Below are 14,250 nucleotides of genomic sequence, written 5' to 3' on the forward strand. Positions count from 1 at the left end.
ACCCCTTACCTCTTGAAAGAAGGGCTCTCCAAACCAATAAGCCAAGGGAGTAAGGTGAAAATATTAGGCCATGCATGAGGATCTATTTATAGGATTCAAGGTGAATAGTCTACAAGAGCACCTAAAGGTCCTCTCCTAGACTGGGGGGCAAGTGTAGACGCTCAATTTTCACCTAAGGTTTGGCCTGGCCTGGCCTTGCGTGGGTACCGCCTAAGCCTCAAGGGTCCCCCGTGAGCCCTCGCCTTGCCATAGGCCGAAGTGACCAAGTGGCTCCACCTCGCCTAGCATGGCCTCGCCAAGCATGGCCTCGCCAAGGAGGGCCTCACCAAGCATGGCCTCGCAAAGCATGGCCTCACCAAGGAGGGCCTCGCCAAGCATGGCCTCGCCAAGAAGGGCCTCGCCAAGGAGGGCCTCTCCAAGGAGGGCCTCACCAAGCATGGCCTCTCCAAGGAAGGCCTCGCCAAGGAGGGCCTCGCCAAGCATGGCCTCGCCAAGGAGGGCCTCGCCAAGCATCCTTAGGCGTCTGCCAGGGCCACATGCCTATCGCCCAGACTCATGAGTGACCTCGGGAGGCTTTAGGCATCTCATGCCAAGGACCCAAGATCTCCACCTCACACCAAGGGTCCCATTCCTTACACCTTGGGATCCCTATGCTTAGGAGATCCAGTACGAGTCGAATGGGACATAATTGTACGACCAAGTATTGAGTACGGATACCAGTGCCAGTGAGACTGCTGGGTAAGGATCATGGTCCGTACGTCTACGGCCATAGGTCAGAGCCGACACCACTACCTCCTGCGCCACTACGCCTGCCACCACGCATCAGACATGGGTACAGACAAGTAGTGGAGACATCCTCCTGACACCTACTCTTGTACGGGATGTACGACCACAACCTCTGAAGCCACTCCCCTGACATAGTACATATGTACCACTTGGTCTCCTGGACCACTATGTACCTAAGCCATTAGAGCCTACTATAAAATGAACTCTAAGACCACCTGAGAGGGGGTTGGAAATTTGACTGTAGCAGAGGCTTGAGTGTGAATGAAAGACTGAATTCTCCATTATTGTTCTTGAGTTATGGTTCAAATTTTTATAGCTTTCCGATTAGTGATCTTGATTTGATAATCTTTCCAACTCGACTTAGTTGACGAGTTCTCACCGTCAACACTCACAAATTCAAAAACTAAAATAAACATAAACTTAAACAAAAATAAATAAATTATTTAATTAAAATAGGATATTTATTTAAAATTTATATAAATTTAATAAAAATAATTAATAAATTATATAAATAAAACTAAAAAAAGATGCATATTGCACATTGTTTCTATCTAGTTGTTAAATTAAATATAAGAATCTTATATATTTTTTTGAAAAAATAATTTAAAATTAATAATATGTAGAATTTATTATATTATGATTATTAAAAAAATGATTTGAGATGAATGTTTAGAATCCACCTTTTTGAATGGATTTAAGATTATCCTGTAAGAGGGCAATCTCATTTCTATATTAATAATTTTCTCAAGTTTAAAAAAAAAAAAACCTTATAAGAGAATATTAAAGGTTATCATTCTCATAAAAAATATTACATCATACCAAACAACCAGACTTCAGATGAGATTAGACGAGGTTTGCGTGGTATATCTTTAGCTTTTTTTTGTTTTATTTATTTTATTATTTTATTTATATATAGTATTAAATAATTAACTAATTTTGATACAAAATTTTCGTTGTATATCCTCCAATCGCTATAATAAACCATTAACGAATTGAGAGAAAAAAAGAAAATTGCTATACGAAATAAAATCAATTTATATTATAATGCAATTTAATAAAGAATTAGTAGATAGCTTAAATTATAGGTGTTCAAATAAAAAAGAATTGACAAAAAAATACAACCAGAAACTAAGAAAATTTTAACTTGCCCAATTACTATATTAGGTGGGTTGGAAATCAATCATGTTGATGCAGTTTTTTTGTCAACTAAAACTTAATAGCAATTAAGCAGAAAAGAAAACGATTTTAAGAAATGTAAAATTTAATTTTTTACGTGGCTCAGTAGTTATTTCTACTTAGTCCACATCACTTTTATTGATTGATCTGAGTTAAAGCTTAAGGAAGCAATTTCCTAGAGTTTCAGTACAAAAATTGTACGTGAAAAATACAAATGACTAATCTCATGTATTTATAGACTGGGTTCAGATACCCTTCCTCATAATTTTATGAGGAAGTTATATAAAAATCTATATTCAAATTTTTATTAATTATAATGATTATTTAATTATATTAATTTGTTTATAAAAAATTGAAACTTTAATAAATTGTTTTATTCATGTGTATATATGCATTATGTATTATAATACAATAGTGTATTAATCTAAAATTTATTTGAAATGAAATAATTTTTTTTTTCATAAAAATATATAAATAATAAATAAAAAGTAGGATAAATGTCATTTTAGACCCTTTGTTCTGCAAAAATTATCGATTGGACCATTTATTTTGTTAAATGACAATTTAAATCTTGCATTTTACAAAATAGAACAAATTAATACCCTGAGCCTGATTTTGGTCAAACTTTTTTTAATATGTCCAAAATACGCTCAAATTTTCTAATTAATGAATTAATTAAAAATATATTTTAAAATATAAAATAAATTAAATTAGTTTTAAAATAAAATAGTAAAAAATTAAATTATATAACTTAACTAAAAGAACATAAATATTTTTAATTCATATTTTTAAAAAAGTAAAACATAATTATCTAAAAATCTAAACCCTAGATCTAACATTCTTTTCTTCTTCTTTTTCTTACTTTCTTCCTTGCAAGTGGCCAGACTGGATTGGTGGAGGACATGGGCACGGAATTGGAGATTGACCGAAGTGGTGGAGGAGATTGACGAGACAACATCATTTGGCATAGGAGATCGACATGGTTTCTGAGCTTGAGGGTGTTGGGGCAAGACATGGTTGATGATATTAATTTGTTTCATTTTGTAAAACACATAGTCTAAATTGTTATTTAACAAAATAGATGGTCTAATTAGTAACTTTTGCACAATACATTATCTAAAATGGTATTTACCCTAGAAAGTACGAAGCTTTGCTTTGACAAAATATGATCCATACTGGTATCACACACAAAAACAAGTGTGCATATAATTGATTGAATGGTAAAAATTTTTTTTGCCAAGGAGAAGTTCGATTCACACCATCAGCCTATCAGCCTAGGGTATGAGCTGAAAATAATTTTTTTTGCCAATATTTTATGATATTATATATATATTTTTATTTTTTGTACCAATTTAAATTGTTTGATATTCAATATTTACATGTCCTAATTAACAAAAAATAAATAAATTATCATCTCAATATTTTAATTAATTTTTTGACATATTATACTATTTTCTAAAAAATATATATTTACACTCGCTCATAAATCAATTTCACTGATTATCGGTAGTGCAGAAGAAAAAGGTCTTCCACAACCGCTCCCAACAATTTCAACTTTTATTAAGAAAGACTTGGAAAATTGATAGATTACAAACATACTTAATAAAAAGACTTGGAAAAATGATCGATTACATAGTACTATACAGGTCATTTTTGCTAGGGTACACTTTGAAAATGTTGATCATTAATAAAAATAAAAGGTAATGTCAAAATAAAACCCCAGTACCATTTATGAGAAAGCAGTGCTTTAACACTCTTTGATCCACTACAAACAAGCTTGTTATCATTATAAGAGCAGAACGTTTGGTTCCTGCATACATGCATGCATTTAAAATCATTAAAGTGATTTTATTTCATATATATATATACTGCATGCTTTATATTATATGAGAAATGAGAAAAAAATGAATTGTTTAGTTAGAAAAATGGAGAAAAAAAATAAGGTGAAAAATATTGAGTTAGGACCCATCAATTTTTTTTTCCTAAATTAGAAAAAAATAGAAAAAAAGTTTGACACAAAAATAAATATGTGTAAGAGTAAACTATTTTTACACCCTTTCAGAAAAAAGAAAAAAAAAACTATTTTTACACAGGTATATATATTAATAATTTAAAATTTTATAATAATATTAAAATAAATCAATTTTCTTTCTACCCTTTCTACATACCAAACAATGACATACTTTCATTTCTATCCTTCTAATTTTCTAAATCCCTATAATTTCTTTCCTTTATACCAGTGTAAGTGTAAGTATTAATCAACAGAATTAGAAATCTCTAAGTGTACTGTTTTTTTTAATTATATTTTAAAGGGTCCAAGTCCAAGTGTGTTGTTCACTGTAGAAAAGACAATAAAAAATGCTTAAAGTTAGTATTAATTAACTGAATCAATTACCTGGATCCACAAAAGGTGACAGTATAGTCAGCTCCAGAGCAAGTAATAACACTAGTGGGATCATCATGCGCAAAGCTATAAGCCATGGGGCAAAACTCCTTGAAAATCCTCGAATAATTCGTAGCAACACAACTCACCGGGTTACTGTACGTTCCACGGCAACAGTACTCGTCGTTGTTGAACACGTCGCATGCGCTCCGGCAAGCGATGACTTTGCCGCCTCCAGAGGCTTTGGCTTGAAGCTCCGCCGGGCAGCTTTGCCTCAAGTCGCCTTCGCACCCGACACTGCTACAGTTCCCCGTACCATTACTAGGTTTAACAACTATAGGCAAGTTAAAGCCATCCACAAGGCTCACGTCGTAATAATCGATCGTCTCATTTAGATTAAATTCGGCAATTGAGGCTGGCGGGCTACCGGGGCCGGTGCAGTTGAGCAGGCTTCCACAGCTGCCTGTTTGGCATTTTCCATTACCATCCTTGTCGAAATCGCAGCCGGTTCGCGCCCAAATTCGGCCACTCCACTGCGGCGGGGCGGTGTACACCATCGACTGGCCTGGTTTCAGTGCAGGTATTCCTCCACCGGTGAAGTTGTCACTGTTTGTCATGGCTGGCCATATCATCTCCTTGCAGTAATTTACTATGGCGAAATTTTTTCTACTTTCGGATAGCTTAGGCCCTGGTTAATTAGTCACACATTATACATAGAAAATACTTTAATTGAGATTTATTCTTATTAGTAATGTAAAATTTACTGGCATGGATTAGTCATCACAATTTAAAATTTAGTAATACTACTTTTGTTAGTATAAAAACTTAGATATATAATTTTAGGCCGAAGAACTGATATAATTTAGAGACCAATATATACCTATAAATACCTTACTGTTTGCTTCACTCAATTGTATCTAGTTGATAAAAACTAAGGTCATTTTCCAATAGAATAATTGGAAAAAAAAAAGAAGCATGATGAGAAACATTACCTGATGTTGTAATAATTAAGCAGATGATGAGAGGTCTGAGAAGTAATGATATGGGATTAGTACTTGATAATGCCATTATTATGGAATTACTAGAACTTTAATTTGGTTGACTCTGTGACGTTAAGTTGTGGAAGAGTGACTTTGTTTATATATGTATTTATATATAAATGCCTACTTATGATATGTGTGCTGACGAAGAAAGAGTAAAGAGAACGAAAGAATACGTGTGAGAGGGAGTGAATCTCCAGAGGAGGACAGTCTAAAAAAATAGAAAAGTGTTGCTTAGCTTAGCTTACATAGCAATAGAAAATGATCGCATGATTCTTTGCCTCGCCAAATGGTTATACTTTGTTGTTTTTGCCATTTTTTCTGGTATTTTTTTTAATATTGGGAGACAAATTTTACTATGTATCAAATTAGATAGACAGAACGGAATGAAAGTTCAGGTATTGGTGGTAAAGATAACCAAATTAATTAGAGAGAACTTATAAGAAAATAATAAAATTATTATCGATTGAAATCTTGATAAGATTATCAGAAAAAGGTAAATTCAATGGCTGAATATATTAAACATTTTTTTAAGAATCGTATTTTCCAAGGTTTGTTGTCCTAAAATAAAGTGTTTTTAAGTAGGGGTGAGCATCGGTCGGTTTGGACGGTTTTTTCACCAAAAAAAATCCAGAATTCGGTTTTCGGTTCGGATTGGTGCAATCCGAAAACCGACCGAACCAAACCAGTTTAAAAAAAAACCGACAGTTTTGGACCGCGGTTTGGTCGGTTAAACCGACCAAACCGAATTGATTTTTTTTTTTTTTAAAGTTTTAGTTAAAAAATTAAAAATTTTGGATTGTTAGATTCCATTTTTGTATGTTTTTAAAACATAAATATATAGAACATAATTACATTTACAAGTGCCTTAAGTTTTTTTTTTTATTAAAAATTTTAATTTTTAATAATTAATAATTATATAATATTATATTATTATTTTATTGTGTTCGGTCGGTTTCGGTTTTTTTGGTCGGTTCACCCAAAATTTCCAAACCGACCGAACAGTGGCGGTTTGCACCGTCGGCAGTTTTTTCGGTTTTCGGTTTAAACGGTTTTGGTTTTTTCGGTGTTCGGTAGATCAGTATACACGGTTTTTTTGGTTTTTCGGTGTTCGGAGGTTGTCGTTACCCATTCATATTTTCATATTTTTATTAGTTTTCTTGCCAAATTCTGGTGTTCCTTAAGGGTTACAGTAAAATGAAAATGTTGAAAAAATTGATTTGAATTTTTTTACATAGTGGAAAAAATTATAATAATAAAAGATAATAAATAGAAAAAATTGTAAAATAGTTATGTAATGTTAAAATATATGTGTGAAAAAAAAAAGAAAAAAAATGGAATGAGAAAAGAATAAGTGCAAAAAATGAAGAAAAAAGAAGGAAAAAAAACTTTGGAAAGAAAACTAAAAAAATATGAAAAAAAAATAAAAGAAATAATGAAGGAAAAAAAATAGATAAATGAATAAAAATGAAAAGAAGAAGAAGAAAAATAATGGGAAAATGGGAAGAAAAAATTGGTAGAAAAAAATGAAAAGAAAAAAATGGAAGAAGAAAAAAAAAGCTCATATGTGTGAAAAAAGAAAAAAAAAATAGAAGGAGAAAAAAATAAATACCAAAATGAAGAAAAAATATAAGGAAAAAAAATGAAATAAAAAAAGGAAAAAAAACTAAAAAAATATTAACAAAGAAAAACAAAATCAATACAAATGAAAGAAAAAAAATAGATAAATGAATAAAAATGAAAAGAAGAAAAAGAAGAAGAATGAGAAAATGGAAAAATAGAAAGAAAAAAGAATTAAGGAAAAAATTGGTAGAAAAAAAATGAAAAATAAAAAATGGAAGAAAAATAAGTAAGGAAAAAATAACTAAAAAAATAAAAAATTGAACAAAATAAAATTACATTCAAAATCAAAGAAAACATAAATATGATAAAAAAAATGCGGCATTTCTATATTTTAGTTAGCTACTAATTGTGTTTCCCATACTAATTTTTTCTTTAATAAAATTTTCCATACAAATTAAGAAAAGTATAATTCCCATATTTTTGTACATTGATGGTATAAAAACTAGTTAATAAGAATAATGACCACATGTATGTATATATATAAAACTCAAAAGAAAACATCATCAATAGATCAATATTATATATATATATATATATCAAAATTTTGGGGGGCCATGGCCCCTCCATACATAATGTAAGTCTGTGTCACTGTTTGAGGCTTCTAGTATTGATGAACTTGGGCTTGCTAATGTCATGGGTACCATGCCTTTGAATGATGTTAGTAAATGTAACTTTATTTTGCATGAGGTGGAGGTTAAATGTATGGAAAATTATAGTTTTAATTAGTGTTTATTGGGGAACACAAATGTGGTTGCCTCCAAAGAAAAAGAGTTGAAAAACATTGGCTAAGGGTAAAGGCCAAAGCTTAGGAGATGGGAACGAGTGGGGATGGTCTTTAGGCCGTAAAACTAGCAAAAGAAAGATAATGGTGGATAGTGTCAAGGGTAGTGATAAAGGAGTTGTCTAGGTGTTAAGAACATTTCTAGTTTTGTGGAAGCGGTGTAGGTTGTGGAACAACCTCACTGAGCACTATGAGCTTGGTGTGGAATGCACAAGATTCGAGTAGCCCCGTAGTTTTTCACTTCTCTCCAGCTTTGGGTTCGAAGTAATCACCATTTGTTTATTTTACTCTGACATTCATGCATTTGAATGGATGAAGAGCTAGCGGGGTTTACTAATGGTTTCCACATGTGGATTTGCTTGGACATAGTGATGGTTTAGCTTTGCTTCGAAAGGAGGAATGGAGATGTTCGAAGTTTTTCTAAGCATCATATTGATGCAGTTTGTGACTACCCCTGAGGTGATTGGTTTTATGTTTCACTGGTGTATATGCGAGCCTTGTCTCGGGATGAATTTTGGACTCTTTTACATCGTTTAAGGAGTTACTTGAATATTTGTTGGGTGGGTGGTGGGAATTTCAAAGATCCTTAGCATTGATGGAAAGGTTGGGGATCATATCCAGTTTGTTATGAAGATGGACTTATTTCAGTGAGCCTTTAAGGCATGTGGATTGACAGACCTAGGATTTAGTGGCCCACATTTTACTTGGGTCGAATAGAAGAAATGGAGTGACGAATGTTCAATGGCGACTTGATCGCTTTATGATGGGAGATGATTGAAAGTTTTTGTTTGGTTCGCCCTTTATATGTTTCTACACTTGACTTTTTTGGGTCCGACCTTCGTCCTGTTCATTTGATTCTAGATTCTCTTTGTACTCCACTTCGAGACTGTTGGAAGAAGTTTAAGTATGAACTTTCTTGGTCAAAAGATAGCGATAGTAAACATGCACTACTTCAAAAATGGTCATTTGAGTCAATTCCTAACTGCCACAATTGATTTTTTGCGTCAGTTTTAAAAGTGACGCAGAATCTCATGACGTAAACCAGCCTGACATTTGCGTTAGTTCTCCACTGCCACAAATCCCCCGTTTGCGTTAGGGAAACATTGCCACAAATGCCAGATTTGTGATAGTTGGGCATTGACGCAAATGCTAGGTTTGTTTGCGTCAGTGGAAAACTGCCACAAATGCTAAAAAATGTGATTTTTTGTGTCAGTTAGGAACTGCGCATAATGTTTTAACTAGGGAAACTGCAAATATTTATGTCAATTCCCTTAGTCTATTTGATTAAAAAAAATAGCAGCAAAAACAGAAAAATAACAGAAAAAACAGAAAAAACAACAGAATAAACATAAAAACAACACCAGAAATTAATAAAATATTTGTATAGTTAACATTTGTTGTTAAATCTTTACAAAGTAATTTAGATTTCAAAGTTAATCTAAGTAAATAGTTATAACTATTGTATTCTAAATTTCTAAGCATTAAACACTTAAACTAAAATTTCCTCACCAAACTTGCTCATTTGCTAACTGAGATACGCCAAAATTGATTCAGTCCACTCATCCTGTATCTCCTTAATTTCGTCAGTCGTATATGGTGTCATATTCTTAAACCATTCAAGAAATATTTAAAAAGGATAATTGCGGCATAAGTACCCAAAGTTTGGGTTTTGTACGCGGCATAGACCCAATGTTTATTTTTAGTGGCAATAGTACCCAAAGTCAGTAAAAGTGTAATTCTGCCAGTCTCCTCCATTATATCTGTTAATGAACTGATTAGGCAGACACGTGTCACGTTTTTGTTGGTCCAAATCATAATTATTTTAAAAATATTATTGAGCTGGACCAATCACGGAGTGACACGTGTTGGTCCAGTCATCATGAAATGGAGACCTAACGGAGGAGGCTGACGGAATTACACTTTTACTGACTTTGGGTACTATTGCCACTAAAAATAAACATTGGGTCTATGCCGTGTACAAAACCCAAACATTGGGTACTTATGCCGCAAATATCCCAATTTAAAATAATAACTTATAATTCATCCAAATAAAATCATAAGCGATTGTTTAAATTAAATTTAAAGGGTAAATCAATACCTCACTTTTCAAGTAGGTCTTCGGTCTAGGCTGTGAAATCAATTCTCTAGCAAACTTCATAATGTAATAGCTACACTCGGTAGGCCCAATTTGGTTTCGACACTAGTACAACATAGTTATCCAAATGTAAGTATCATATTTAGCAAGTTATTATAATAAAAATATGTCCAAAACTTTAATAAGATAAGTAATAATTTACTTACTTCAGGAACACAAACTTTTAGTATAATAGACTCTTTTTATCTTCGGTGTGTATCATATTAATCTAATGTTATGCATAAAATATTAATATGTATCCAGATGTGAGTCCGAATGAAATCGTAAATTAATTAAGTAATATGTATAACTTACATGATAATTATCTCATTGATTTCCGAACGAAAATGTGAATTTACAGGATCAAAAAATGTCACCAAATGACTGTGTGGTTGAATCAATACTAACATCTAGTGAAAGCTACAACAAAAAACTTTTGTGTAAGATATTTATCAATAAAAAATATATGTATATAAAATTAAGTTGACTTACTTGTTGTTCCAAGGACAAATTAGAAACTATGTCTTTAGCTCCATCTGCAGAAATCATTCGAAGAGATTTTTAACTCATGCTTCATTGGTTCCTCCATCAGTGGATACTAAAGCAGGATGTATGAAAGTGTACATGTGGTTCAACCTCTTCGTCTGCACTAAATCATTGAGCACCCTACATATAAAAAAGTCAATATACTAATAAATTTCAAGTTACACTAATTAAACTATAAATTTATAAATACCATTGTACCTCATATATAATGTCAGCTCAATCTGTCCAATCATCTCATAGTTGCAAAACTGGAGGATATCCTCTTTCAATAACTGAGCATCGTTTGGGAATCCAAATACCCTTTCTACAATAGGAATTTCTACCACGTGGTCTCTTTGTCACTGATCAATAAACTTCACCAAACATTTCAACATTCTTGTCATAGGCACTTTTATAGGCTCCTGTGTCAATGCCTCTATTCTTTACCTTGATTGTCTTGGTTGTTGAGTAGAGGGCGCAAGTGACTCTTTCATTTGTTGATTAGTAAGGACCCAATGTTGTGGCCATCCAACATCGTACTCGACTGCTTGACCAACAAAGGTATAGTCTTCCATTGTAAGAGGATGCAGTAAACTAGTGTTCTCTTAAATGGATACCTAAACTCTCACACGATAATTTCCCGAAGGCAGTTGAACACTATGTATTTTTGTGCAACAAGTACTTAAAAGTTTCATCTCTGCAATTATATTTTATGTCGAACCAAGACACAACTTGCAATTAATATGTTACATTACAAACCAATCAAAGCCAACCTTTTAGATAAACTAATTTATTTGTACCTTATCCAATATGCAATAATGAGTTAATAAGAAAATGTTACCTCGTTAGGAAAGTTTGACTATGGTGGTGGGGGAGCATATTGTGCCTATGAGGGTGGTGGGTGAGTATATGATGTTCATGTCGGTGGTGGAGGAGCATGTTGTGCTTGTGCGGTGGTGGAAGGGAATATGGTGCCTGTGTCAGTGGTGGAGGGGCATATGGTGCGTGTGGTGTGTTTGAGGCTACTCCAACACCTAAACCAGATGCATTTGATGATCAAAATGCACCGCTCTATTGAGATTGAATATGCGTCATCAATTGGTTTAATTTTTCCTCCTGTTGACGTGCCCTTTCTTCAGATTGGCGCCATTTCTCTTCAAGGTCTTTATAACGATCATCTTCCACACCTTGTTGTTTGTGATCGATTCTTCTTGGAGATGGGTTGTGAAAAATTGCACGGGGAACGACATGCCCACTGACCCCCCTAACATGTCCCCCGTACTCTGGAGTGCCGAATGCCATAGTTAGTATATCGTTTGAACCTTCCTCCACCAACTCGCCATCTGCTACTTTTTGCCTGTATTTTGCCTATATACATAAAATAATTAAATCAGCTAGAATTTAACATGTACGTTAATAATTTAAATTAGTAAGAAAAAAAAAGGTCAAAGAACACTTACAATCCTCTTTACCACCTCTCGAGCTTCTTCCTCAACAACTTCTCCTTTCTTGTTCATCTGCGCCCGTGTCCACTTCTCTAGGATTACCGAACTTGCATTGGACTTTGTTCAACTTTATTAACAATTGTCCTCCAAGTACAGGTGGTGCAGCCATTCCAAATTTAGGTGTACCATTGAAGGCATTTGTTCAACTTTGAAATTTTTGTTCTTCAGGTAAGAACTTTCGGTGTCCCATATAACAAATCTTTCTAGAGTGTTTTAAATATTCAGAATGAGTCCCATGTTCACAAATGGGACATGCCTTATACCCTTTCACACTAAATCCATAAAGATTGTCGAAGGCTGGAAAATCATTAACAGTCCACAACAACACTGCTTTACGATTGAATTTTTCTTTCCTATAAGCATCGTAAGCCTTAACCCCCTTATACCACAATGTGCTTAAATCGTCAATTAAAGGAGCTAGGTCTACATCAAAATCATTCCAAGTTGTTTAGGGCTTGATATCAACAAGGTCAACATGGTAAACTTCCTCTTCATACACAACCATGGAGGTAAATTATAGATTACTAGCATTACAGGCCAACAACTATATTTATTACTAAGGGAAGTGTGGATTAATTCCGTCAACAGAAAGACCCAAATGCATATTCCTCGGTTCATTGCCAAATTCAAGCCATTTCACATCAACTATTTTCCAAGCTGGAGAGTCAGCTGGATGTCTTAGCTTAGCATCCCTTACTCTATCTTTGGCATGTCAAAATAAATTTTTAGCATGATCATCATTTTGGTACAACTAAACCAAATGAGGTATCGGTGATAGATACCATATAACCTTTGCAGGGACACTTTTTCTAACCGCATCAGAATTTTTTTTCTTTTGCCATCTAGACTCGCCACATGTCAGACATGCAATTCTATCAACAAATATCTTTCGATATAAGATGCAATCATTAGGACAAGCACGTATTTTTTTCATATTGCATGCCTAACGAACGTAATGTCTTCTTTGCCTCATAAAATAAAGATATCATTTCATTACCTTCTGGTAATAAATTTCCTAAACATGATAACAACTCTGTCATTCCCTTATCACTCTATCTATGTTTGGCTTTTAAGTTATACAACCTTAGCAGTGCTGATAATTTAGTGAATATTGTACAATTAGGGAAAATAAGTTTCTAAGCATCTTCTAAGATAGACTTAAATTTAATTGGATCCACATGTGACTCATATTGTGCATCATCAATCATTTCTGCAATATCATCAACTTCATAATCCACATCAAAATACTTATTATTCTTAGATGGATCCTCATCAATGACTTTCATTCTTTCTCCGTACAAAGACCACACTTTATAACTTTTGTCTATTCCATTCATAAATAAGTGATCTTTTATTTTAACAATTGTCATCTCGACAACATTACCACACTTAACACAAGGAAAAGGAATACTATTAAGAGATTGGGTATTCCTTGCACAAAATTGCAAGCAAAATTCAACCCCATTCATATATTTCATTGATGACCTATGTAACACCCTAGTTAGCCAAGACCGTCACACTGTGTACTTTAAATAGTGCTTAACTCGCTAAACAAGTCATTATGCCATAAACGTGCATCTAAGTGTCATTAATGGGCCAGGGTGAAAATCTCAGTCAAAAGGAATGAATATATTTTACTTAAAACATTAAACTGTACATGGGATCTTGGCTTAGGGCACAGTTACAAGTTATGAGGATGCTTACTTGGAACGTGAGAGGTTGTGGCAATAAGGGCAAACGGAAAGAAATTAAGGAATTGATCTGTAAAGTAAACCCAGACATTATTGTCCTTCAAGAGGTAAAAAGGAGCTCCGTTGATAGGAGTTTTATTGGAAGCATTTGGAGATCTAGGTTTAAAGCCTGGATTTATCAGCATCCGTTAGGCCGTTCGGGAGGCACATTGGTAGTTTGGGATACGAGGTGTGTCTCTGTAATTGATTCTTTAGTCGGGGATTTCTCAGTTTCAATTCGCTTGGAGGCTGAGGGGAAGGGTCCCTGGTGGTTCTCAGGGGTTTACGGTCCTGTAGTCTATGGTAGCAGAGACAGTTTTTGGGATGAATTGGCTGGGTTGAGTGCCATTTGTGGAGATAATTGGTGTGTTGGGGGAGATTTCACCGTGGTTAGAAGAATTGAGGAGAAGTTGAATAATAATTCTAATACTAGGAGCATGAAGATGTTCAACGCTTTGATTAGAGAATTAAAATTGGTTGATCCAAAGCTTCAAAATGGTCGTTATACATGGTCAAACTTCAGACATAAGCCAATTTGTTGTCGGCTGGATAGGTTTTTTCACTCTC

General features: G+C 33.9%; 1 protein-coding gene across 1 annotated transcript; it reads right to left on the bottom strand.

The window, feature by feature from the left end:
- Nucleotides 1-3,421: 3,421 nt before the first annotated feature.
- Nucleotides 3,422-5,492, bottom strand: LOC133783982 (pathogenesis-related thaumatin-like protein 3.5). The gene is made up of 3 exons (XM_062223547.1): nucleotides 5,338-5,492; nucleotides 4,358-5,033; nucleotides 3,422-3,772 (listed from the first exon to the last, which is right to left on the bottom strand). Exons 1-3 carry the CDS (start codon nucleotides 5,411-5,413, stop codon nucleotides 3,619-3,621), a joined length of 906 nt encoding a protein of 301 aa, XP_062079531.1. The 5' UTR covers nucleotides 5,414-5,492; the 3' UTR covers nucleotides 3,422-3,618.
- Between the last annotated feature and the right edge of the window lie 8,758 nt (nucleotides 5,493-14,250).

Source organism: Humulus lupulus, chromosome 6, assembly GCF_963169125.1.
Source record: "Humulus lupulus chromosome 6, drHumLupu1.1, whole genome shotgun sequence".
In the NCBI taxonomy this organism is placed as follows: domain Eukaryota; kingdom Viridiplantae; phylum Streptophyta; class Magnoliopsida; order Rosales; family Cannabaceae; genus Humulus; species Humulus lupulus.